The sequence below is a fragment of the Alternaria arbusti genome, assembly GCF_024043155.1.
Source record: "Alternaria arbusti strain BMP 1465 chromosome Unknown scaffold_12, whole genome shotgun sequence".
NCBI classification, from domain to species: domain Eukaryota; kingdom Fungi; phylum Ascomycota; class Dothideomycetes; order Pleosporales; family Pleosporaceae; genus Alternaria; species Alternaria arbusti.
Window position 1 is genome coordinate 286,327 of NW_026249952.1, and position 26,321 is coordinate 312,647.

The 26,321-nt window shown below is 52.6% G+C and overlaps 8 protein-coding genes across 8 annotated transcripts; 5 read left to right on the plus strand and 3 right to left on the minus strand.

Moving 5' to 3' along the window:
* Positions 1-2,455: 2,455 nt before the first annotated feature.
* J4E86_008044 (uncharacterized protein) lies at positions 2,456-4,893 on the plus strand (the record flags this gene model as incomplete). Its single annotated transcript, XM_051448559.1, has 6 exons — positions 2,456-2,574; positions 2,633-2,744; positions 2,798-2,914; positions 2,968-3,063; positions 3,120-3,372; positions 3,419-4,893. The coding sequence occupies 6 exons, from the start codon at positions 2,456-2,458 to the stop codon at positions 4,891-4,893; spliced, it is 2,172 nt and encodes a 723-aa protein (XP_051300155.1).
* Positions 4,894-7,643: 2,750 nt separating this feature from the next.
* On the minus strand, positions 7,644-9,062 carry J4E86_008045 (uncharacterized protein; the record flags this gene model as incomplete). Its single annotated transcript, XM_051448560.1, has 1 exon — positions 7,644-9,062. One exon carries the CDS (start codon positions 9,060-9,062, stop codon positions 7,644-7,646), a length of 1,419 nt encoding a protein of 472 aa, XP_051300156.1.
* A 1,240-nt stretch (positions 9,063-10,302) lies between these two features.
* MCR1 (NADH-cytochrome b5 reductase) lies at positions 10,303-11,510 on the plus strand (the record flags this gene model as incomplete). The annotated part of the gene is made up of 4 exons (XM_051448561.1): positions 10,303-10,347; positions 10,422-10,746; positions 10,799-11,004; positions 11,067-11,510. The coding sequence occupies 4 exons, from the start codon at positions 10,303-10,305 to the stop codon at positions 11,508-11,510; spliced, it is 1,020 nt and encodes a 339-aa protein (XP_051300157.1).
* Positions 11,511-12,101: 591 nt separating this feature from the next.
* On the plus strand, positions 12,102-12,787 carry J4E86_008047 (uncharacterized protein; the record flags this gene model as incomplete). The annotated part of the gene is made up of 2 exons (XM_051448562.1): positions 12,102-12,740; positions 12,773-12,787. 2 exons carry the CDS (start codon positions 12,102-12,104, stop codon positions 12,785-12,787), a joined length of 654 nt encoding a protein of 217 aa, XP_051300158.1.
* Positions 12,788-18,412: 5,625 nt separating this feature from the next.
* J4E86_008048 (uncharacterized protein) lies at positions 18,413-19,841 on the minus strand (the record flags this gene model as incomplete). The annotated part of the gene is made up of 3 exons (XM_051448563.1): positions 18,413-19,080; positions 19,128-19,755; positions 19,803-19,841. The coding sequence occupies 3 exons, from the start codon at positions 19,839-19,841 to the stop codon at positions 18,413-18,415; spliced, it is 1,335 nt and encodes a 444-aa protein (XP_051300159.1).
* Positions 19,842-21,024: 1,183 nt separating this feature from the next.
* Positions 21,025-22,188, minus strand: J4E86_008049 (uncharacterized protein; the record flags this gene model as incomplete). Its single annotated transcript, XM_051448564.1, has 3 exons — positions 21,025-21,866; positions 21,919-22,071; positions 22,122-22,188. The coding sequence occupies 3 exons, from the start codon at positions 22,186-22,188 to the stop codon at positions 21,025-21,027; spliced, it is 1,062 nt and encodes a 353-aa protein (XP_051300160.1).
* A 197-nt stretch (positions 22,189-22,385) lies between these two features.
* On the plus strand, positions 22,386-23,239 carry J4E86_008050 (uncharacterized protein; the record flags this gene model as incomplete). The annotated part of the gene is made up of 2 exons (XM_051448565.1): positions 22,386-22,759; positions 22,807-23,239. 2 exons carry the CDS (start codon positions 22,386-22,388, stop codon positions 23,237-23,239), a joined length of 807 nt encoding a protein of 268 aa, XP_051300161.1.
* Positions 23,240-24,784: 1,545 nt separating this feature from the next.
* J4E86_008051 (uncharacterized protein) lies at positions 24,785-26,179 on the plus strand (the record flags this gene model as incomplete). The annotated part of the gene is made up of 1 exon (XM_051448566.1): positions 24,785-26,179. One exon carries the CDS (start codon positions 24,785-24,787, stop codon positions 26,177-26,179), a length of 1,395 nt encoding a protein of 464 aa, XP_051300162.1.
* Positions 26,180-26,321: the final 142 nt, after the last annotated feature.

Here is a 26,321-nt window from a genome sequence, read left to right on the forward strand (position 1 = left end):
AAATCGTGTGTTTGACTCTGAGGCGTTGGCATGCTCGTTTAGGGCTGACGTGCGCCGCAAAGCACCTCATGGGTTGCAGAAGCGCCCGGCACGGGAGGGAGTATTCCAAAAGCTAAGCCCCTCGGAGATTTCATGCTGTGGATAGCGTCACGGGTAGAATGGTGGCTTCGAATTCTTTCATCGCGATTTGCGTTACCTTTTGAGCGGTGAGGACGCCCATGTTGGCCTAAGAAGCCAACAACGGTCTGGTTTAGTATTGAGGAAACGGACACTACGAAGGGTTGCTTTTTCGAACGACGCCCAGGACAAGAAAGGGCGCTCGGCTGATCCTACTATTGTGTCTTGTGCATCTACAATAGCAAACCTAAAGAGCCCTTTAGTCTTGGGTACAACCGGGGAAACAATGAGCTGCTTCGTACCAGGCAATCCAGCTGTTGGTGGGATGCACAACACTTCAAAGGCCAATGTACCGGCCCTTATCCGAGCAGTTGTGGATTGAGACATGCGCATAATTGCCATTGTTGGTGGACTTGGCATAGGAATTCTTCTTCCAGCACGATATCCAGGAATGAACGCCCGCTTTTCGGGTAGCCATCGTACCAGCATCCTGGGATATCGCGTGGCAGTCGCTAGTAGGGATCGCTTTCAGGCCACCCAGTATCATGACTCCGGATGCACCGGACTATCTGAATGCCATTATCCGAATAAGTCTAGATGTCGTTGGTGGTGGGGAGGTTTGCCAAAGAAACGATGAGAGTAAGCGCCGATAACGTGAGAGCGGGGTCGCTTCGGTTGGGTGTATACACAAAAGCTATCGACGCAGAGTGGGGCACCGAGTATGTTAGACACCTTCTTCAAAGCCATGCCATTGCTCATCGACTATTGTAGCGTGCCCTGCGCATGAAACTGTGTTGGTTCCAACGTCGCCGATATACTCAGCATTTTGCGTAGTTGGCGTCGAAAGGCACGTTCCGATCGGCTACAGACCTGTGTGCATGAGTTATGCAGGCCGTAGCTGCAGCCTCCTGTCAGTCATCTAAGAGATAGTACCTGTCGGTTAGACAAAGGCCGAAAGAATGTCCTGTGCTCCACGGCGCTTATTAGCAAGCCGCCTTGGGCGCGGCTAATGTCAAACGCGGAAGCGGCGCAGGTCGCACGAAGAAGGGCAGCTGGTGCGATTGTCAAGGTGGACATGGACCAGGTAGCTGCTTGTAGGCCAGACTAATGGAATTATCGAAGATACGCGCGGCGTGAGCTGTGGTAGGTTGGTGGGAGAAAAAATTGTATGCTTTCGTGTCCCAGTCGAAAAGTTGGGGATTCGATTGGCCAATCTAAGCATCCGAGCCCATGGTAGCCGGGGACGCTGATACGCTTGGGGAATCTGGAGATGAACTAGTGGAAGAGCGATACCGATGACGATCCTACAAATTTAGCAAGAAGAGGCTCTTGGGATGCCATGTGTCGACGGACCGTTGCGAGCAGGAAGTCATCACACCACGCAGGCCTTCATTTGATGCAAGGCCGCCACGTCGATGTCGATGGGGCCAGACTGGAGACAGAGCAAACGGTAGGAGGGCACCGTGACTGTGCCGCACACTTGTGCTGTCTCCAAGCACCTGATGGAGCCTTTTGAGGAAGGGTGCATTAGCGTCTCAAGGAGGCCTGGCCCTAGTCGTCTGCAGCAACGTTCGCCATGCGAGGAACTAATGCTGGGTGAATAGATGATGCCAAGGGGCTGCTTACCTACACCTTGGAGGGCCGCGCAGCCGTTTGCTTTCCGCGGGACGGCATCAGGTAGGACAATGGATCGGAGGGGTTCGCACCAGCAGACGGAAGAGGGAGCCAGGCTGGTAGCGATGGCTGTTCTAGAGGATCCAGTGTCGTGTCTCTGGCACGCACGGCGCGGGATCGCTGACCATGCCCGCCATCTAGCGTGGGTTTGGGCGCTTAAGCTGCAGTGCATCCCTGAAGCTTAGCAGCACCCAGGGCGGCGATTCGTCTGCGGCGCCCAGCGGTGGTGGTGAACGGACAGGTGTTGTAAGCGGGCGTAGTGCACGGGCGGGCGAGCAGTTCGCTGCTGCTGCTAGGTAGACGATTGACGCCGCCTGCCGCCTGTCTGCGCTGAGAGTCTCCACCGAGGCAGAGTCGCAGTGTTGAAACAAACAACGACACCTCTCTGCACCAAGCACCTTGAGCCTCTTCCCGGCAGCTGGCCTGCTCTGATAAGCCTCGTCCCGTCCTTCTTTCCTTAGACGCAAGCGCTCGCCCGCCGCCCACCCTTTTCGCGCCTTCCCTTCTGATTCGTGACCCGCCGCTCAGCCTCGCCAACCCCGTCGTCTGAGTGATAGGCAGCCCATCGCGAGACCACGCGCGATTGTTCCTTCCCACCGCAGCGTAGATCCGGCGCAGTCCTGGCGCAGCCTCTGTTGTGCCTTCCTCAAGAGCAGCGCGAGGCATGGCAACCGCGACGCAGCTCATGCCGTCACCGAGTGGCCTGAAGTCCATGTCGGCATTCAGCCCCTACACGGACTCGCCCAGCTCACCGGGCACCTTCGCCCACGTCTTCTCAAATAGGTGCGACGCCCTCGCTGCGAGAGCATTGGCGACTGCCCGCTAACATGGACTCCCCAAGATCCTCAGGGCACACGTCCGACCACCTGCAACCACCGCCCAGCCCGTATCCGGCGACCGTCGACCCCTCGCCCGTCGACAGCAACGGCACAAGCCATACCGATCACACTGAGGTACGTCGCGTCGTGGGTGGATATACGAACGCGCGGGGCTGACCCCACTACAGATCGAAGACGATGCCCAAGTCAATCACCCAAGTGCAAGCGAAGATGGCATGAGCGATATCAGATCGCCGGGCACTGACGACATTGTGAGCCCGGCGAGCCAGGACGGGCCCGCAAAGGTATCATGCCAACCCTCCACCGCACCTGCCTGCAGTCATCTAACCTGTGACAGCCCCATACCCATAAGCTCAACACCGCCGTGCGCAGGGCTGACTCGGACGATGCCCCGCCGTCTGTTATCCATGCGCCCGACACCTTCAAGCAATTCGTGAGTGCCCTTCTGTTATGGTTGCACTACATGGCTGACGTGGGAACCAGAACCAGAACCGGATGACGTCTGGCGGGTCGTCGAGCGCAAACACGTCAGATAACACCGCTGTCGTATCGCCGTCAACGCCTGAAGCCAACATGCTTCCGGATGTCGAGGACAAGCACACATCTTCTGCCTACACTACGCCCATTGATACCGCCGTGTCCAACTCAGTTACCGACCGCAGTACGCCGCGTGCCCAGACAAGACAGGATTTCGAGGAGGACTTGAGGCGGCGCAGCGTTCGTAAAAGCGTGAATCTCGCGGGTACGTTTCCGTGCATATCGGGAGGCACACGCGCTAACATGCACAGATATCGCCGAGTACGACGACCATGCTACCACTGATTCTTCTGCAAGCTCCGTCATCGAACAGGATGACAGCCAGTCATCACAATCGCAAGACGGCGAGTCCATGTCCATCGGCACTCAAACGATGGGTCAGGCGATCCACGGCATTCAAGAGTCAGAGAAGGAAGTGGCGGCCCTGCGAAGCGCACTGGACGAATGCTGGACACTCTGCAACTCGCTGGCCAAGTTGAGCCAACACCACAGAACACGCATGTTCCACTACTCCGGTGGAAGTCCTGATATGCAAGAACATGCCTGGAGAACGTGTTGGCGACTTTGCCAGAAGCTCTACGAAAGTAGAGAGGAGAACCCCTCCACGCAAATTCGACCAACACTGGAGCTTTGCCGCGACTTTTGTCAGGCACTATTCGACGTGCGTCAACGCGGCGATGAGGCTTCTGATTCGGTGCTCAGAGTCAGCTTTGAGCTGAACAACCATCTCTACAACGCACATGATCGCACGCTACCCGAGACATTCCGTGAACGCACTCTGGATTTCTACCTGACATTATGCCATCGCTTGATGAAGCAGCGTACTTCTCTTCCAGAGGAGACCGATTCACTACTCCACGCATGCTGGTCGCTGGCAGAAATGCTTTTTAGTCTCCGCCAAAACAGCCGGGATGGCAAGCCAGCCGACGAGGAACTGCTGGGCTCGGCAATTCAGGCGTGTTGGGAGTTGTGTGACTTGTTCCGTGAAGGCTGGACACAAGTGCGGCCTGATCGCGGCACTCCACGACCCACTCAGTATGCCTTCTCGGTCGGTCGCAGTTCCATGACACATCGCTCCCAGACTGCGTATTCGGAACGGTCTGGGCGATCCTCCAGTGTCAATGAGTCGTACCATTCAGCCATTCAATCGAGAAATGCGACGCCAATGCAGCCAGAGACACCAACAACCATCTTCGATGACCGCGAAGAGTTCTCGCCCGCAGATGAGCCCAACGTGCCAAACATACTTGTTCTCGGCCCAGAAGCTGGCATGACGCGGACTCATGATCGTTGGTCATCCGCTTCCTCCAACCTTTCCACATACTCTGACGCCTCACAACACACTTCCTCTACCGCCACCGCTGGTCGAGAGGATGCCAACCTGGTCCGCCTGAAAGGGCTGATCATCAAGGCAGCCATCAACACAGGCTACAACCGCCAGATCCCCCTCCCAGACTTTATTCGTGCCTTACCGTCCAACAGCTTCGGCGCCGAGACGTGGCAAAGTCAATTGTTCGAGAGCTACCGAAAACTTGTTCTTGCAGACCCGACACTACGAAGCGTTCACACTCAACCACTCCGCAGGCTGACGGCACTTGAGATTGGACGATCGGTGCAATGGCTGGGCCGCAGCGAGTCATTCAAGTGGCTGCGCGAGCTCTATCGCTTCGTCTTCGGGGCCTATCCTGAAGATACCAGTCAGCGCAACCTCATAATCAACGCCTAACGCACTTAACGCATGGACCTTTTTCGTTTCGGATCTTGGACGCTTTTTCAGATCATGGGTGTTATTTGGATGGGCACTTTTCTTCTATTTCCGCCATATACCCCCAACGCTCTCTTCAGTGCGCGTATCATTCGGTCCCAGCATAGTTTCATCGCATGTTGTAGATTACGGATCCTGCATATTCGCTTCTGTGTATACCTTCTTACTATCTCTACTGCTCTCATGACGCCTATTGCCAAGTTTACGACTTTGATACTATATACGAATAATAACCCATTCTTACCGACGCGACCTTGGGAGTGTGAGTGCTTTCTTTATTAATACGTAACCGTCTTCATTCGGGGGCCACGATAGGAGCTATCGCTTTTCCCATGCACGTCTGTCTGTACGCACGGTCCTCTCTACCACCTAATCCACGCCCGCTCTCGTCGAGCTTCCTTGTTCTCTCCACCCCAATTACGACGAACCGCTCCCACATCCCGAATTGGACAATCGATACCAACAACCTAGTAACTGGTGGGTTCGCAGCTCGCTGCCGCTGCGACACATCACTCTCGAACTAACACTGCGAGGCCTTCCTACATTCCTACCACTCGCGCGGTCATGCGTATCGCCGCACCGATTCGGAAAGGCCCATCGGTACCACAGGACTCGAGCACCCCGTCTTTCCTCACTATACTTCCGCCGGAGATTCGCAACGCAATCTACGAATACGCATTTGTGTTGCACGATGAGCTTGTTATCATCGACGCGTATGAGTACACAAGGCAGCCCGTCTGGGAAGAAGAATTCGACGATTTAGATTCCGAAGAAGATTCCGCTGATGTTGAACGGATTCAAGAGCATGCGTTCGCTGTCCGAGATGTTCGTCTTCCCATGTCACTACTGCGCACTTGTCGACAAGTCTACCACGAAGCCGCAAGTATACTTTACGGGCGTCAAAAGATTCGCATTACGGTGGCTCCACATCGCCATAACGGAAGCTTCCGCCAATTACGCACCGCTGTGAGATGGCTTCAGAGTATTGGCTCCCAATACAAGCTCTTGACTCGACTTGTCATCGACACTAGCGCACTCTGTCCGGATGAGTGTGACATAGCTGGCAGGACAAACTGCGCACCAATCCTTAAAGCTTTATGGCTACGTCCTGGCCTGGAATCTCGCGTCGAGTATACAAGATCAGGAATCGAAATCGATAAGAGAGTACATGAGCCCTATTTGGGATTATCATTCTTGGAGTCAACCTCGGCAAGTATCGTTGGTGAGATAATCGCCGATCTCAGTACCAAAGATGAGCTCGGTCTTAGACGCTACGCTGGCTTTGGTCGTTTGATTCGCTCCATCTGGGTTGATGGAGACGACCAGTACGGAATAGTCAACTTTGCTTCGCCAGCCGATATTTTGCATTATCATGAGGATAAGAACGCGTATGAGGTCGGAGTCTCTTCAAGGGACTTTGTACGCAGCAGTAACGACGGTCGCTTAGTCTGGGGTCCTACACGTGAACAAAAGTCATCCAGATTGAAGCAGTTACCATGGACGGTTCTCAAGACTATTATGCGGTACACTGTTCCAGGTACTCTAGATTTCATCGTCTTTGATCTTGACGATTGAACTACACACGGGTTGGGTCTCCGTAACTTCGCTATCGACGATGAATGAAGACGAGGATTGATACAAAATCAGGAAGAGATGAGAGCTCGCCATGCTGGTATCAGAGAACATCGGCGCAAAGCAACCCTAGTGTCGGACTACGAAACCTCCTTGTCTGCTCTTTGGATAAAATGGAATGTCGTCGAGTTGTCTCAGTCGTGAGTTCTGCTGGCGGATACAGAGGTATCTTGTAACTCTCTCCTTCGGTCTGGATCCCCACGTCTGTCTCACAGGTATCTCAATACCTATATTGAGTCACGTAATGAGTACATCAGTAGCGGGTAGATTTCTTCGACTAAGCTGCTTACCAGCTCTCGACCGAGTACAACGCTATTGCATCCCACTCTCTACCTAGGTCCCCATCCCCATCCACCGGCACCCATGTTTGGCGACTTGTACTTATCCCACTGACCTCCTCCATGCCAGTGATCTGTATCCCGATTTACGCCGCTAGCATGGCCCATATCATTGAACCATCTAGTTTGGGTGCCTGGAAGAGTAACTTTGCCATGTGCATCGGGCTGTCTGATGGGTGCGAGAAGACGGCCGTTATTGGGAAGCTCATGCCGGGGGGTACTGCCGTATTGCGACCACAACCGATGTTCGCCTCGTTGGGGATAGGGGTTGTCGGGCATGGTTTGTTTGGCGTACGTGCTTGTAGGTAACTCTTGAGGATGGTAGTGAGAGGCGACGTGGGACAATAATATGTAGATAGTTGAACGAATAAGTGTTGCTTTTGCTAATGTAGATGCTTGTGTTGAGCGTGCGATATGGCTTTTCTGTATGCTGTGTATCGTTGTTGGTGAGAATGCAAATGCATGCAGCTGCGGAGACTTTGTATCCTCAAGCGGTGATTGAACTTGCACTTGACGGGTCAGAAAGTGTGACAAAAGGTAGGGACAGCGTAGTCTGTCATGTTGAAGGGACAGCGTAGTCTGTCATGTTGAAGGGACAGCGACATGTACCCATAATTATACTTCACGACAGCGGATCGAGGAATGTATAGCTATTCTCAACGTTTGGTTGCATACATGCGCGCCTATTTCCATCCTTTTCTCCTCTCCTTCACAGATACCGCAAACAATACCTCGTACCGCCTATCGTTCACTCTCCGCATCCACCCATTTCTTCTCCTTCTGCTTCTCCTCGCGCATCAAAGCACTACCGCAGTCATGAAGACCCCTCGTCAATGCCTTGCGGTGCGATTGACTCAGCGATGACAAGTTTGCATCCTCTGCGAGCGCCTTCTTGAAGTAGTCTCTCATGTGAAGAAGCTCAGCACCCTGCCAGCTATCATGAAAGAGCCTCTCTCCTTGCCATGGCGGTCGCCGTGCGCGAAAGGCCTTGTCTTTTACTTTCCTCAAGTTAGCCTTGTTGTCTTGCTCGGCAGCAGCTTCCTCAGCTCTTTCAGTAAGCACCTCTTCTTTTTTCTCGGAGTCTACTTCCAGACCCGCAAACTCCCTCTGGAGCTGGTCAACAGTCGCCCAAGAGCTCTTGGAAAGACTGGTGTCATCTTTCTCGTAGCCCTCTGGACTCGCCCAACATGATGGCGTGTAGAAACGGGAGCTTCGACTGTAAGTGGGGCGCGTGCGGCTCCGCTCTATGACGGTGTGCTCATGGTGTGACATCGTCGTAGCTGGAGTGTAATCGCAAGGGAGGATGGTGGCTTGCGCGTCGATACTGACTGATTTGCGAGGGGGAGAAGCGGACTGTTGTAGAAAATCAGCCGCTAAGTTGACTAGAGGCAGCGAAAGAGATATCCTTACTTGTTTTGTGTCCCCTTGGAGTAAGCCTTTAGACCTGCTCACGGCTTGTGCGACAGCTACTGTGGTGGCGCTTCTACTGGTTTTGACGATCTTGTCGAAGCGGTTCCTGGGTGTCGACCTTGCATCTGCTAGCCTATTGTTGACTCCTTCCATCTCTTTTAGATTCATCTGATCGACATCTAGCGGTTCGTTGTCGTCTGAAAATGAGATCTGTTGAGACCTCCTCTTCCACCTGCGCTTGACCTTTTCCCAACTACCATCAGAATCTTCTTCTTCCTGGGGCGTAGGCTCCGAGACAGTCTCTATCACCGGCGATCGTGATGTCAATTTCACCTCTTTCGAACCGGGGTATTCTAAATATTGACAGCCAGGCACCTTCCAACATTCGTCTCTTGCTAGTTCCCAGAGATATAGTGCCTCGTCGACTCCCCACTCCTCAGCCATGTCGAAGTGTTCATCTCGTAGATTCTCCAGGGTCGCAACAAGTCTCCAACAATCGAGTTTTGCCCTCTTCCACCGACCGGTGCAATCCTTGTGTGACATCCAGCCTAGATCATCGATACCATTCGTACGTAGCTCTGGCCCTGCTTTTGAGGATTCGAAGATACCACCGCGGCGAGCTAACGCAAATGTCGCGAACTTTACTTCACCAATGCGAGCCTCTGTGATGCAGACTGCGCAGACTGAAAGTGCTGAGTCGGGGATTAGATTCGGTGCATAAGTATAGTTGTGCTCGCATGGTTGCCGCATTGAAGCTAGTGTCGAAAACTGCGAAGCCATGTCGACGCGATTGAGAGTTGTGTGCACCGGCAGTAATCCTGGCTCCGGCCAGTAAGTAAATCGTAGTTCTTCGTGAGGGTTCGATTGCGGCCAGCGGTCTGAGGGCGACAGTTGATGGTTCGCCTAGAGAGCTCTAGCGACCCAAAAAGTATGCGAAACGCACTCGTTCGAGAATAGGCGCCTAAAGTTGTTCAAGTCCACATCGTTAGAGAAAAGCTGTATATTTGTACCGGAGGTGAATAAAGAAAACAGCGAAGAAAGGGTCGTAGTTAAGAGATCTGTGGCAGCCGAAATGACATAGTAGGGTCCGACGGTCACTGTGAGCTGGCTGGACCGAGCTTCTCCCCTTCACTTGTCGCCAGGGTCCAGTCTGTGCCATTAAGGACACGCGGTCTCTACCATTGCAGATCCGATTGCTCGCTGTTTCTACTTTCTGTAGGCTTCTGAGGGGCGATGTTCAGAGCGGCCAGAGTCGAAAGGTGCGGATTCAGACGTTCTGCGTGAGCAGCTGACCCATTGTGAACAGCACAATGCGACACTGTCTAATCTGGTTCGTGCGGTATCATTGTTGAAAGCGTAACGCGCTCAGCCTGAAAAATGTCGTGTTGATGGCGATTTCGACAGAGACTTCCGCGAACGTGGCGCGACAGGTCCGGGACTCCGGGTTACGTGTTGGGGTGTCTGCGATGTGATGCCTCGCCATATGGCTTGCATTGCTACTGTCCTGCATAACCGATAGGATCTCCAGAGGCTTCGTCAGTCAGCATCTCGTCGCGAGATGGCTAGTGTATATACTGTTCAGTTGAAGCTTAGGGGCGCGCGTTGTGTGCATTTTTCAGGGTGCCGAAGAAACATGCTCAATCTGTCGCTGATGGATCCCGGGCGGAGCGGCCTTTCTCGTCCTCTACATAGCTGTTGTTTGAGGTGCAGAATACTGCTGTATGATATTCCGTGGAGAGTCTCAGTGACATTCAATCAGACATGACGAGCATAGCATGGACTGTCGCACTACTGTTGAAGTGTTGAAGATGCACTGGGAGACGGATGAGGGTTGAGTTCGGACGGGCCGGCAAAAGAGCGATGACGTTTACTGCTTGGCGCTAGCGTACGATGAGCTCCGTCGTTAGCACCTGCACCCGGATAACGCTTGTTCTTCCAAACACCTCAATTCTATCCCCATTCCCCTCCTCTCATACCAATTCGTCTCGCCATGTTTGCTAGACAGGTATTCCGCCCAGCAAAGACGCTGCACCAGGTATGTGCCCACATTTCCGTCTGATCTGAGATTACAAATCGCCAATGTCAGTTTTGGAGGTTGACAGAAAATAGCAAGTCCGCCGTTACGCATCTGAGGCGCCCAAGAGCGGCAACAATGGCATTCTCTACACGGGTATTGGCGCTGCCGGTCTCGCCGGTGCCTACTTGTTCATGAGGGGCGGCGACGCGCCGTCGGGGCAGAAGGGCAATGCGCCGCCATCAGAAGAGGCCAACAAGATCCCCTCTTCCACCGGCGCCGTCAAGAAGGCCTTCACTGGAGGCGACCAGGGTTTCGTGTCGCTGGCGCTAGAGAACATCGAAGTCGTGAACCACAACACCAAGAAGCTGCGCTTCAAGCTGCCGGAGGAGGACATGGAGAGTGGACTGCCTGTCGCATGTATGTCTATCAGCAGAATGTCTCAATCACCGCACATGCTGACTGAACATAGCGGCCGTTATTACCAAGTACAAGGGCCCCGAGATGCAGAAGCCAGTTATCCGACCGTACACCCCGATTAGCGACGTGGACCAGAAGGGCTCCGTCGACTTCATCATCAAGGCCTACCCCAACGGCCCCATGTCTCAGCACATGCACAACATGGAGCCAGGCCAACGGCTAGACATCAAGGGACCTATCCCCAAGTTCCAATGGAAGGTACGACCCTCCTCCATGTCCTAGTTGTGGAACAAGCACTAACATCGAATCCTCTTTCACAGCCCAACATGCACGAGCACATTGCCCTGATCGCTGGTGGCACCGGTATCACACCTATGTGGCAAACAGCACGACACATCTTCCGCAACCCCGAGGACAAGACCAAGGTTACGCTTATCTACGGCAACGTTTCAGAGGAGGACATTCTGTTGAAGCGCGAGTGGGAGGAGTTGGAGAACACATACCCCCAGCGCTTCCGCGCCTTCTACGTTCTGGACAACCCGCCTGAGTCATGGCAAGGCGGCAAGGGACATGTTACCAAGGAGCTCTTGAAGACTGTTCTGCCTGAGCCCAAGGAAGGCGAGAAGATCAAGCTGTTCGTATGTGGACCACCAGGCATGTACAAGGCTATCAGCGGAGGCAAGAAGAGCCCGTCCGACCAAGGCGAGCTTGACGGAATGCTGAAGGAGCTCGGCTACAGCAAGGACCAGGTCTACAAGTTCTAGACGTGTGTATATATAGAAGTGTACGATACCTGGTAGTATGTGCCATGGAACAAATTCGCAAGAGCGAATGTAGACATGCAAAGACGCGGTTTTCGCTTGTCACCCTGGCCCAACACTGCTTCCATATGATATTGCAAAGACAGCAAACGGCACTGTGGTCAAATCTGTCGGTCTCATAAACACGCTCGATACAAAGGGAAGAAAGTCATTTCCATCGTACTCTAATGTGTCAGCTTGGCTGACCATAGCATCAGTCAGTCTATTTCCGCTTACAGGTGATTGGGTCGGCGCCAGCAACCGTGGGGACCTGTCCTGATCAAATCGTGACGTTTGGAAACAATTCCAGACGGAGGATGTCTTGCAGACGTAGACAACGCCTGCTGCCGACATTTCCGTGCAACCAGAACCCAAACAAACATCTGTTGTTGCGTAGGCGCCCATTGGTCCAATTCATCGACGACTTGCAACTGTACCACGACCTCTACCTTCCACGAACCAGGCTTACTCAGCACTACTAGCACTGATCCCTCAGCCGACATAGACTGCGAGATGGGTGTGACAATATCCCACACAGCCTTCTCCCCACTATCCATGATATCGACCATCATCGGCTTCATCTCCTTCACCTTTACGCTCGCCACCCTACTCAAGGTCACCTGGTCGAATCTAGCAACCTTTAATGCCGCACCACAAGAGATCAAAAACATGTTGTCAAGCCTGAAGCAAGGACTGTTGGAAGAAAGAAGGCATTTGAGAAGAGTGAGAAAGAGACTGAGGAACGTACGGAGAGACCAAAGCCACGGTCCCAGCGCAAGAAGTGATTCCGAAGAGTACTACGGCAGTGGCAAGAACGGGAACGAGAGTCGAAAACGAAGCAGACGAGGGAGGGGGAGCGGCAAAAGAAGGACCATGCACTTCGACCGCGATATGCAGAGCATGCGCTCAAGCGGCGAAGAAGAAGCATTAAGCGTAATGCGCGTCACCATCCGCGACCTCATCCAAAAGTTCCGAGATCTCGAGTATCCCTTTCTGAAACCAGAACACCAGTCCCAGGACTCGGCGCAATGGTCTACTCAATCTACATCTCTTCCATCTGAAAAGTCACCATACGCAGCGCAATACTACCCGCACTCCGATGACGATGATTCTCCTTCAGCTAGGCACATGCGCAATAGTAACCGTCTGGGTCTGGAATACGCAAACTGCGATCTTCAACATCGTTGGTTGTGGGTGCGGAGGAAGGCTGATGTGATTAACCTTAGTACGGTGTTGAGTAGAGTGGAGGGTAGGCGGACGGCGCATGAGGTGGGTCAGGTGTTTAGTATGGTGTCGAATATTGGGAGAGATGTTGAAGATTTGAGGGGGGTGCTTGAAGGGGTGGAGGCTAGGTTGAATAGAGTTGTGGGGGTTAGACGCGTGGATTGAGATAAGAGAGGATTGGAAGGGACTGGGTTGGAGAGATAAGATACATCGTCCGGATGTACCATGGTAGACATGTTCGCTTCAAGCGACCTGTCCCATACGGGTTTCGCGCACATTACATCACTGACCCCGCCATTAAACGACTGGTGTCCTCCATAAGATACTCGCCTTCCCTCGGCTTCGCATGTACCAAAGCCCAGGAATGCAACTTCAAGGATCGAGAAGATCAAGCCAAGCCGTCGCCATGGACGATACCCAGAGTCCTCCACCACCCTACTCATCGACTCCCGGTTATTCATCCCACTATACCACCCCTATCAGCAGAGCCAGATATCTCAGTACCCAAGCAGAACGCAGAGGAAGTGCCATTCGCGTAGCATATTGGCTCGCACACGAAGGCGCTGGACCAGATGACCATGATGATATGTTCACTCAAGAAGACTCTGGATTGCAGGACGGACATTATGGCAACGGTCCCGAAGAAGAGGATGAGCTTTTGGAAGGCCAGCGTCCGGATGATGGAGTGCGTGTATTAAATGCATACATCGAGAATAACGAAGATGCACGTGGTTTCGAGATTGAACGGCGGAACGGCCTTGAACCGCACGGTACCCTTGACAAGACGATTGAACTGCGAGAAGGCCAGACTGAGATTCTACACGCTGGTTCCGGAAGAACACAGGGTCGGAAAATACATCCATTCGCACTATGCGCTCCCATACTACCGAAGCTGCCTTGTCGCCGAAAGAAACGGACCTGGTCAACGTGTATCAAACACCTCCTCAACATGAACCCCGGTTTCTGTCCCGGAGCTTTCGCTGTACGTCATGCCGAAACCAAGCCACTCTACTCGCCTCACGAAGATCAGCACAAGTGCCCACACTGTGGCATTTCAATCAAGCTGTCTTATCCCCAATCATACTATCAAGATTGGCCGACATATCAAGGACTTTCATGTTCCTTCATACTCGAATCACACCTACCGGCTAGCACAAACTATGGAGCTGAAAGGCGTAGCTGTCTGATTTGTTGGGAGTACGAGGGTGTATGGGTTGGAGCTATGGACGACGATGAATGGGGGAAGCATATGAGACGCCACTTTCAAGACGATGGGTATTGGGTTTGTGAAACTAAAAATGAAAAGAGATATATGATGAATAAAGGGGATTGTAAGGCAAGGAAGTGCAAGGCGGTACATAGCTGAGGTGAGAGTTTGTCACATCACTTGATTGAGAGTATACCTTGGAAGGGAAAGGGCACGTCAATTCAAGAAACACTGAAGATACTAGAGCCTACATCAATGTCAAACTACCTACCCTTTATGAGGTGGGGTCAAACTTTGGCATACACAACTGGTATGTCTAGCCTCCGAATGCTGATTTTGATCGTTATAGACGCTGTAACAAGGCTTCCTTCGCGTCCTCTCTATCTCTACACAATGTCACATTGTTCTACCCAACCTCTACTATACATCTTCACGGGTACCAACGACTGCGCTCACTACACAACCGCCTATAATACATTCTTTCCGCGTTCAACGCTCTTCACTAACAATTCGGCATATAAAGCCTTTCGTAAAACCTCCTCCTTACTCTCTACACTCCAACATCTAAAGCAAAAGCATACCATCAGCGTAAACAGGCTACCTGCAATCGACCAACACAACATACTAACCTCAAGCCCTATTACCCACCAAACTTAACAAAAGTGCCACGAGACTCCTACGAAGACTTGATAAATGAAATGAAGTACTTCAAACAATACCAGCAAGAACGACAGTTTCGTTACAGCGGCCAGCAAAACTTTCCTCGAGGTCCTCTGCCTGGTCCAAGATCACAGTTTCCTGACGTATTCCCCCAGGGCTCATCATCGTATGGGCCAAGAGGCTATCCCGGAGGAGGCGGACAGGGCTATGGTTGGAGCGCGACGGGGAGGTGGTTGGGGCCTGGACCTCCGAGGTAGATGAGAAATCGAGGGGTTGAAAGGAAAGGAGATGTGATGAGGTCTACATATGTGTAGGTCTTACTTGGACAGTGGAAAGAAAGAAGGATGCTTTGTTATGCAAATGATATCAAACTACATTAATCAATGCTTCTCGCGCTCTCAAAACTCGTTGCTACTGTGAGATTCTATCTATGTGGAGGTCGTTCTTTACTTAGCTTCTCTCCGGGACCTCCAGAAGCATTCCGACACTCAATACCTACAGTCATCCTCAACACGTCATCTTAGTCCTGTGAGGTTGCTATAACGTCTTCTTTGTTCACTCTGCTAGTAGGAATATTCAAGCAGGGGAGACACGTTGGATAATGAGCAAACGTGCTTCGAATAGTCAAGCATCGTATACAGCTTCATTGAATATCCCGACGTGTCCGTACGAACACAAGGCGCCGTGTCAAGTACTGTTTGAAGCAGCCCTTAATAACCTGACCCGAGTACGTGGAGAGCTACGAGCATACACATTGCTACATGTTTACAACACACCTTTCGCCAGCAGTGGTTGCGATTCTCATGCGCACTGCAATATTGAATGAAGACAGGCATATATATCGCCGCTGCGATGCTTTTCTAACCTTCTTCATATCGCAATCCACAGTACACAAAGCAAGCAACCAAGCCAGCATACAATTTACTCTATCGACCGAAGTCTCGTTACTCATACCCAGAAAGCAACCACACATAGCGACACCAAACTCACATTCAGCCACAGTACGCCTACCTTCCCAGGTAGCCTTCCAGCGACCAAAAAATGCCCATCAACCCTTATGAAGGCCGAGCTGCTTATCCCCGCCACAACCTGAGTGAAATGCCAAGGCAGGGTCTCAGACTTCCTCCCATGATGCCGGGAACCCGAGGGGATTTACGAGACTTTAACGGGCAGAGACGACTACCCCGTATGAACACGCGGGGCCAGATATGGGTGAGAGATCACAGGAGCATCATGGACGGCACTTGGAATTATGGTTGGAGGTGATGGAGTGATGGACTGTGAGGAGGCAGGAAGAAGAGAAAGGAATGAGTTCTGGACGTGTGGTGAACCGAGGAGGAGAATGTATGTAGCTTAGCTTGAATGAGTTTATACACACCTGCATTATCTAAATATCTACCCTTACGTGCTTCTAATCTGTTGATCCTGTCTTACCAAAATGTTACGTTGTATCTATTCTAAGAGCTGCCTGTCTAACCTAAAGTTGCCAACAAAGCAGCCCTCGGTGATTTCAATAAGAGACATGTAAAGCTGTTAACGTACACGTAGCTGCGACGTACCTCCCGCGAGCAGTCATCACTATCCTCTTCCATGCTGCGGTATTGAAGAAGCCAGGCGTATAAAACGTCGCGGCGATGTTTCTCTTACCTCTCTCATACCACAGTCCACAGTCCATAGTCCACGATACCCAAAGTAAGCCACTAAGCAATCATACAAGTCCCTTGATCTGCCAAAGCCTTTTACCCCATACCCCATCCCTAAACAACACCCACAAATAACTACCACCAAACAGCCATCAAGCTTCAGCACACCCATCTCGCAACCGAAGATGCCCAGTTCATACGAAGTACATTATCGAAGCGACAGACTATTTGAACTACCAAGGAATGCCTTCAGACTTCCTCCCATAATGCCAGAAGGGGGAGATCGCAGATATTACACCAGTAACCCGCAGCAGAGACGACTACCCAGTATAAACCCGCGGGGCCAAATATATGGTAGGACGTTTTACGGTGGTTCCAAGTATTGGCATTGAAAGGTTGATGGATCGAGGGATTAAGCATCATGAGGAAACGGGAAGGAGAGAAAGAGATGAGTGTTGGACGTGTGAGACAATGCGGAGAGAAGAGTGCATGTAACTAAGCTTGGGAGAGTATACACCTATTCTCTCAATATTTACTTCGTCGTACTGATGAAACGATGTTCCCTTCTGGCCTATATGTCGTGGTCATTTTACTTAGAAAGCTGCCTGTCCATTCATTAGTCGCCATTTACACCTTCCGAGCTCATCTTTGCAGCGAGGTATTTGCCCATGTTGTACAACTGTTGTACGAAGATGCCATGAACAAGGCCAGGTCATACCCGGCCCAGTCTCACTCAGCAAACTACGCGCGTTCCTTTCCTCAAGATCTGAGTCCATTCAGACTCCCTTGCAACTGCTCAGGCAGCTGAAACCATGCGAAACCTCATCCGCCAAGTACCCAAGACACGTCCTGCTCATCGTATCGGCGCGTAACAACCAAGAACGTGACAATGCAACGGCCCAATATACGACCGTCAATATACCCGTCCGGACCGTCTCAATCTACAAGAGGACATTCTCCGCGTTAGCGAAAGCGGAGAAAGGGAATGACGTCGTTGAGCAAAAAATCCATTGAGAGCGTCGTTCGGTAGAAAACCCATCGCAGGGTCTGTTCCGCCTAAACCGCAAAGGAGCGCAAGCCTATGCATCCCTGTTCTTACTGCCCCCCACAACCTTCCAGATGCGTGATCACAGCGGACGATGGGAATACCACAGGCCATGCGCCAGAAAGGCATTCTCATTCCTCCTCCAGATCAACAACATCACGCGCCCACTGCCACGCACGGCACCATGCATTCTCTCGCACACCCTCACACGCATACACAACACCCACCGCCACAGCTAGCGGTAATAATCGGCAGCAGCCGGTTCCAACCTCCGCCAAGAAGACCCTTTGTGGCTAAAGGCCCCCTTCGCGGCATTTTAGCAGCGAGCTTGGCAATAAGCTTAACAAGTTGTGCATGTGGCTCGTGATGTCTTGTGGATTTCTTGGTCGCCCTAGAGTGGGCCAGAGTGCTCCTGCGGGAAAGAGGGTCTTGCGCAGGCGTGCAGGGAAGTCTACGTCATTGAAGGATTGCGATGGAGGCGATTGGGGAAAGGCGGAGATTGGATTAGGGAAGGGATTCTTGACGGAAGGAGGTGATGAGGGCGGGGATTGGCAATGGCGTAATTAACTCGGTTCTTTTATTTTGATTTGATTTGTTCGGGCTTCATGACTTTGTCTGCTGCGATACTTTCCATAATGAGGCGGCCAAGATTTGAGATCGCTGCGTGGTTTGTGATCTGCGGGGAATTGTCAGTCTCACCGCGCATTAATGAAGATCGGATGCTACTGCTGAGATGAGAACACGTTGGCAGAGGATCGCGCAGAGATGTTGGAGTTGATGTATTGTTTGAATTAGATAATTTGGTGAACTTTCGACTCGCTATTCGCTACGCTAAACAGTGTCACATGTATCTTGTCGTTGCGACACGAGGACATTTGCTTCATCTAAAGAAAGCTCTGTGCTTTATGATGGTTGTCTTCGACACCAAAAACTCCGTGAAATGCGACGAATATTGGTATCCGCAGATGATGATGAAACCGACAAAGGAAATCGTAACCCAAAAAAGAAAATCCGATAACAAGGGAAATCGAGCAGGAGGTTCTCATCTGTAACTCCTGATGCTTGGAATATTGCGCATTGTGTTGGTTTAAGCCATGTTGGCGGCGCCGTGCTTCTCATCCTCGTTCTTCTCAAACATCTTGTCCTCGAGCCACTTGGTGGCTTTCGCGCACTGTGCGTCCACGTAGGTGGTCCAGAGATGGGCGATGGTGTATTCGACGACGAAGAAGATGGGGATAGCGAGGGCCCAGACGAACCAGTTGGTAGACCGGGGAATGTAGTGCTCGATGGCCTCGCCCTGGCCGTCCTTGGGCTGTTCGACGTGGTAAGGTGCGGTGCTGAATCCGTAGATCAGGCGCGCGAGGCCGACCTTCATGACCGTTCCGTGGGTAAGGTATACGGCGAAACTGTTGCGGCCGACCCACATGAAGAGCTTGTTCGAGAACATGCTCTGCAGGGAAGGCGAAAGCCAGATTCCAGTGACCATCAGATCCCATCCGATGGCTGTCCAGCGCTTGGGGTAGCTTGCCGCGCCTTGAGGAATGATCCAGTCTCCGATGTTCTTGAGTTGAACAGACCAAGTCGACCACTCCCAGTGCTCGCCGGGGTAGCACGCCACGTACCAGCCGAGGAGAATGAGGAATGCGGTTGCGATGCGGCGGGCCTTTACGCGGCTGTTAACGAATTCGCGGAAGCTTTTCTCGGAGCCGAGGTCGCAGAGGATGACACCGTAGAGGAACTGGCACTCAAAGGTTTCTAACGATGTCAGCTAAGAGTCAACGAACTCAGATATCAATACATACCCTTTTCCGGGCTGGTGCGCATCCAGTACCACAGGAACAGAACCATGCAGGTGAAGAGGCGCATGCGGAACTTCATGAAAACGGTGGCGAACAAGAGGACGTAGATGAGGAAAGCACCCTGCAGCAGGGGCAAGAGAGCCCACTGGTGGTCGTCGTATTCGTTGTTGGCGCCGGACCATGAGGTCTGGAAGTTCTTGATCAAGCGTGGGATTTCCGTGTCAAGACCACCAATGTTGGTAGGGACGGAACGGCGGAACCAGTGGGAGTCGCTGAGGTGCGCAACCTCGAAAGCACCCAGCTGGGCAAAGAACCACGCAATGACCAGGGCAATAGTCGCAGGCATAATCAGCCTCGGTGGGCGGCGGAAAGCAGATTTGCCCAGTGTCTCGAGCGCAGCTGGGATGTTTCCGGATTTGGCCTGTCGAAGTGGTTTGATGGCGCATACGTAACCGGTGAGGAAGGCAAACATTGTGACTCCAATGCGGCCTTGGAACGGTAATCGGAGGAAAGGTAACTGCAGTAGTTGGGGTGCTGCATTCTCGTTGTCTCGTGGCGACCACAGGCTGTAGTCCCAAGCCCTGCATAAATGTGTTACGACGACCCAGAAGGAAGCGACTCCGCGAACACCCTATACATGTCAGTCGATGTCTGTCATACCATATCATAACTACACACCTCAACCCAAGTAACATTCTGGCGGTTATTGGAAGCCATTTTGCCAGGACCAGCGGCGGGTTCCAGAGGAGTAGCAAGGCTCGAGATGGTGGCGCGCGCAAGCGATAACGGGGCCTTTGCTAGGAAAGACATATGCATGCAGACGACTCAACGACTGATGGTGGGAAAACAGGCCCAAGGAATGATAGGAAGACCAAGAGAAGGAAGAAAAATGAGCGACAGTGACAGCTATAGAGGCTGCATTGGTGTGGGTTGGATCGAACCAAGAAGGAGGTTAAGTGGAATGCAAGGGTGCAAGCAAGTTCCCCCATGCAAAGACGGCATCTCGGATACGCTTTCTTGGCATGATAGAGATGCGTCGAGAAGGAATAGGGATTTTTGGCCGTGTAATTGGCGTTGGGGCTGAAAGGGGGAACAAGCGCCGAGCCAGCATGGGTGGCCGCGTAATATTCGTCGGTGGATGGTGAATAGACCCCACCGGTTTCAGGCCTTCAGTGTCTTGGCATCAAGCCTCTGCATGGGCAATTCGCTGTGGCGGTGGCCGACGACGCGCCAACCGGAAGCCGGCACTGCACTCAAGAAAACGAATATAGAGCGTGTGTTGGCACGGCTGTGGCGAGGGCGGGAAAGATGCCTGAGGTTGCGCAGATGTGCCGACGTGCAGAGTCGCATGCCCGCCATGACTGGACGTGTGGCGCAAAGTTCGGGCCCAACGCAGCGTCTGTACCCACCCTCCACGTTTGGTTGGCGGCTGACAGTGCAGGGCGGGATCGTCGACGTAGATTAGATGACAGCCGCTGTTTTGTGTGTTTCAACTTTCGAGGCCGCGCAATGTGTGTAGCGCGTATCATCGCCGTCTCCTAGCGCGCTGCGACGACGATGGCGTGCGTAGACGACGACGCGTTGGATTATGCGTGCGTGGGCGGCCGAAATGAGGCTCTTCAGCTTCGACGGTACAGGTGCTAGCGCTGGCGTCGTGACGAGCCACAGCTGTCAGGCCAAGCCCGGAGGCTGCATGGGATTCTGACAACCCCCAAATACCATCCGTCAGCATGCAGCCGTCTTGGAGAACTTCGCCAACTCAGGTCCACGGGTACCTTGGGCTAAATAATTTGGGAGCTTGGCACAGTGTAAGATGAGCAGGTGAGATGCCTGATGTAATCTTACTACATGTTATCTATTTACTGATCTGCGATGTCGCTACACAATGACCGCTTAAGCCCTAGTGGTTCTTCTCAACAATCTCCTTGGCAAAAGCTGCAAAGTCTCTCTTGTCGTCGACCTTGTCCCACAGGTTCGGCTGGGTGAACACTGCCAATGTGTTCCTCGCTACCTTTCCCCCAGTCGCCGCGCCTCTCACGAAGTGGGGAACGGCTTTGAACTTGCCCTGTGTGATGATCTCGAGCGCTTCGCCTGTTTGGAACGCGAGACAGTCTCGAGGTATGCTGACCTTTGTGACGTTTCCGGTACGGGAGTGGATGTAGAGACCCGCCTTGGGGTCCGGTGAGCGATCCAGTTCTTGTAGGGGCGAGAATGATGCACCTGTTTTGGGCGGATTGGTAGCCTCGTCGACAAACATGGCAGATGTCAGACCGGTCAGACATCCATGATCGAGATGGGTCGCACACCAGTCGTCCTCGTCACCACTGGATGTATCGGGGGCGGGCGAGGGACTGGGGAAGTAGTGCAGCAGCCTGGCCTTGGTGGAGACACTTGTCTTGACTAGATGCTCGAGGTATCCCTTTTGGTAGCCCTCGATGTTGGCTTCAGCGTACTTGTCGCAGGCACGAGCAACCAAAGCAGCTATGTCGATGATGAGAGTACATAGCTCTCGGAAAGTCTCCTCGAAGCCTGGGAGAAGCTCTTGAGATGGCCACACATTCGGCGCGGTGTACTCTGGGAAGGAGGGGTATTTTTCAGCAACCGTCTTTTGCTGCTCTTCGAACCCGCTGGCACAGTTGACATAGTAGGAGCCCTTGAGGGTGTCGTATTTGCCATCTTTGAGCGTCTCCTTTCCGCAAGACCAGCCAACTAGCCACTTGGACGCTGGAGATTCGAGCTTGACTAGTGACATGTCAGTGGTCTTTCAGATGTAGATTCAATTAGTGGCGCTTACCCAATTCATCCTCTGGTAAGTTTCCAAGAGCAGAGGCGTACGATAGTAGTTTATGTCGCAGCTCATGGAACTTGGAAGGGAGATCCTTTACCACAATGATTCCCAGGCTAGACGAGCCAAAGGCCTCTTCAAGTAGCGAGAAGTCTACATCATCTGGAGCATTATCAGCCAAGCTGAGTCACAACCATGCAGCTACTACTCACTATTCTTCAGGGCGTCAAGACCCACGGCGACGGCGCTCTGGTTGACTGCAGCATTAGCGTTGGCCATGTTAGTCGTCTAGCAAGACACAGGTGTGGATGATGGTTTTCACTACGTAGTACTGCGACTTTATCGTGATGTGGTAGTGCGCGGTAGGTCTCATCTGGTCCGCACCTCGACTGCACCTGCCTGATTTGCTGCAGCCTCGGCCACCTCCGATCTCTCACCTCCGAAGCCTGATTGCGACTACCAACAACGCCATCGCCATGCCCAAAGCCCTCCACTTCAAGGGCGACAAGAAGGTCAAGAAGCGCAGAAAAGCTGCCGACCCCTACGACGCGGACGAAAAGCCCTCGAAGCAGCTCACCACGAGCGCGCCTGCCGAAGCCGAGCATGACGACTCTTGGGTGAGCGCAGATGCGCCGAGCGACATCACAGGCCCTGTAGTCATTGTGCTGCCCACCGACACACCGAGCACGTGTCTGGCATGCGACGCCAACGGGAAGGTCTTTGCGAGCGAGCTGGAGAACATTTTCGACGGCGATGTCGCGACGGCCGAACCCCACGATGTGCGCCAGGTCTTCGTCGCGAATCGCATTGCCGGCACGGAACAGCTCAGTCTGAAGGGCCATCACGGAAGGTAAGGACCACGACATTTATAGAGAATATGCGGCTAACCTAGTCCAGATATCTGAGCTGCGACAAGTTCGGCGTCCTCAGCGCAACCGCAACCGCCATCTCCCCCGAAGAAACCTTTGTCGTCATCCCTGTACCCGACAATCCCTCTGCCTTCTCCCTCCAGACTGCCCGCGACTTGTTCCTCACCATCGACGAATCCTCCTCCAAAGGCCCAGAGCCACGCGGCGACGCCGAACACATAAGCTTCAGCACTACTTTCCGCATCCGCATGCAAGCCCGCTTCAAGCCGCGAAACAAGGCAAGCAAGGAAGAAAAGGCCAATGTCAAGATCAGTCGCAAGGAATTGGAGGACCAGATTGGCCGACGTCTGAACGATGCTGAGGTCAAGAAACTACGAAAATCGAGAGTCGAGGGGAATTTCCACGAGACGGCCTTGGACATGAAGGTCAAGTCTAGTCACGACAAGTATGCCAGCATGTGAAAACCCCCAAGTATCAGCCACGATGCCTCAGAGTAGCAACAGAGCGTTGCGTCGTCGCATGGTGCCGCAATGACACCTCAAGTCGCCCTTGGCGTCCACAAGCAACGGCAGCACCCGCGTTACACCATACTCTGCATATACCCGATCCTATGGCTGCGACACTGCAAGGCCGCGTAGCCTTTATGCGCCACGATCTGGAACTGGTTTCGAAACGTCACCCGCCACACCTTGTGGCTGCGCGTCCGTCTGGGCAGCGTGCGCCTCAGCACCCGAAGCCTCAACATAGATAGACGGAACTCTGTGTTGTCTCAACAATACACAATGGACTTCCAATAGACCTCATGCGGCCAGTATGCTTTTCTTTCTTGGCAGACCGCGTTTTAATAACAAAGAAATTCAACACATCTTCTGCTGTTCCTGTATGCGTTCCGTGGTTATCTCTTCTTTCCTTTTTCTTCTGGCCGCTTTTTGTCGGATGACGCGATGGTGACGCGTCTGAAATTATGTGTGATATCCGATTTGGGTGAAGTATGCTTGAACGACTTACTAGCTATAGCGGACGATCCCGCATTTTCATCTCGGTGTCAATGTAACCACAACTGGAGAGCATACATCAAGAGATGCTTTGGTGGTATAGCATTTACTATGCACGTTTGCCATTGGCGTACACTGCGGGTGCACCTCATACAATGGGGAAATTGAACACCCTGGAGCCTACGTTGACCTTGGGCCACCTACTTTGTATGTTTTTACCTTGATGCAGGCTCTAGGGTGTTCAGTTTTTCGCTAGGCTGACGTGGGTGGTTTTCCTTACTGCTACACTACACGATAAGCTGGCTTGTTGACTTTTGGACTGACTGTAGAGCCCTGACACGAGAAGCATTCTAGACGAGGTACAAACCGATGCTGCATAGCAAGCACGATCAGTTCACCTTTCCCTCCGATGGTATATTAGACCGAACAGCTTTCTTAGAATCACGCCCAGACACTCGCTCTTCTCACCCTCCTGATCTCCTGCGGAGTGTTCTGCCAGAAGCGTTGTCATTGCCCCGACTCAATAGGTTAACTTCTGAGTAAACATGCGGTCAGTCATCCAATCATGCAATATGTACGGGAGCTGGTACAATGCGAAATAAGAGATGCGACCAAATTCGAGCTGAAAAGGTGACACAAAGAGGGCTGACCTCAGTGGTCACCTTCAACGAACCTTAGGCGAACAGAACCGCCAATTGACATGACCATCTCCGTACATCGAAGACGCTATAGGCCAGTACAAGAAGCCCATGGATACTTTCATTTGGTGAGACAGAGCACCTTCTCTCACTGGCAGGCAGGCGCGTTTGACAAGTCTACTCATTACCGCGACTACACGTAGGTACCCACAACACCAACCTTGGGCCACACGACCTCGCGTCCAAACTTACAAACCACACCCCCGCTATTCATATATTCCTGAATATATGTACTCGTAACGCCGTGGACGCTTCAATCTTCTCATATACGTGTCTCGCGACTGCCGACCATCTAGAAGAGACCTCGCCCACCATGCCCGGCAGCTACGTTAAGGACAACTGGCGCATCATCGACAGCATCACACCCGCGGTGTGCTTCACCACAGCCGTATTCTGGGCACTCTACATCCTCTCATTCCCGCCATCCACACGCTTCTACCGCAAGCTCTCCATACTCGCCCTCGCGCTACCAACATGGTATGCGTTCCGTTACTCAGACCACTTGACACCGAATTACTACCTCGATGACACATTCGGTCGCACATGCCTGATATGGTTCGCCCACATGAGCTACGAAGTCTGCGTCATGGAGTTCGCGCCCGTTCTCACACGAGAGAAGCGAAGTATGGGAGACTGGGAGCAGAAGAGGGACAGAGTCAGACAGGGATACAAGGTGCTCTTCGATCGCAACCACACGCAAGTGCTCGAGCAGCAGGGACACATACTACCGAAATCATCCCATGATGCGATTTCGGCGGCGAGGGAGGAGCCAAGTGAAGAGAAATACATTGCGACTGACAAGAAGACCGACGAGCCCGTCTTACCAAACGCTCGCGTTCAGCACGGTGTTGCGCTACCGATGGGTCACCGCCACGGCTACTCTCGTTGGGAGTTCGTCGGCTACCACATACTGAAAGCAATTTTCTACTACTACGCCCAGTGCGCCTTCACCTACTACGAAGAAAACTACTCACCAGGGGTTCTAGACCCTGCCACATACCTTACGCCTTCACTTCTATCCTTCTTCCACCGCTTGATACCCCTAGACAGAAGAGACATATCCTGGCGGATGGAATTCACTTTCGACTGGTGCATTTCATCCATGTGGCTTTACGAGGGGTATCACAGTATCTTCGCTGTCCTTTGGGTTGGCTCGGGACTCGACGGACCGGAGGAGTGGTCCAAGAGTCTCTTTGGTTCGTTGAGCGCCGCGTGGTCAGTCAGACGATACTGGGCAAAGCACTGGCACAACTATGTCTACCACTCCTTCTCAGGCCATATCAGGTGCGTGACGAGGGGCTGGCTCAGCATGCAGCGCGGTGCGATCTCAACCCGATTGATCGAGAACACGCTCGTCTTCTTCGCATCCGGACTCATGCATGCGCTCGTCCGATGGCAGCAGGTCCCCATGAGCGACCACTGGGGTATTGCCTGTTGGTACGTTGCACAGATGCTACCTATCATCACCGAGATGGTCGTGGCGCACCAGTGGAAGAAATTGCGGAAGTGGCTGGGATATGGCACCGATTCGAAGTGGTTGAACCGCTTCGAGTATGCGGTCGGATACTCGTGGGTCATTGCCTGGTTCCTCTATAGTGTGCCCAAGTATTATCAGACGAGGATGCATTGGACGAATGCCATCATACGGAAGAAACTCATGGCTGATATGGCTGCGGATGGGAATATCAACAAAACGGGCTCGGGCTGATATGGGGGAGGTACACATCGTTCGTTCCGTGTGGGGGAAGACTTGGAACGTTATGTGGTGACGTTGAATGGCCAAGGAGAATGATGTACCGTAGGAGCGGCGCTGCTGCACTACACAAAACGTACGTATCATTCATGATACT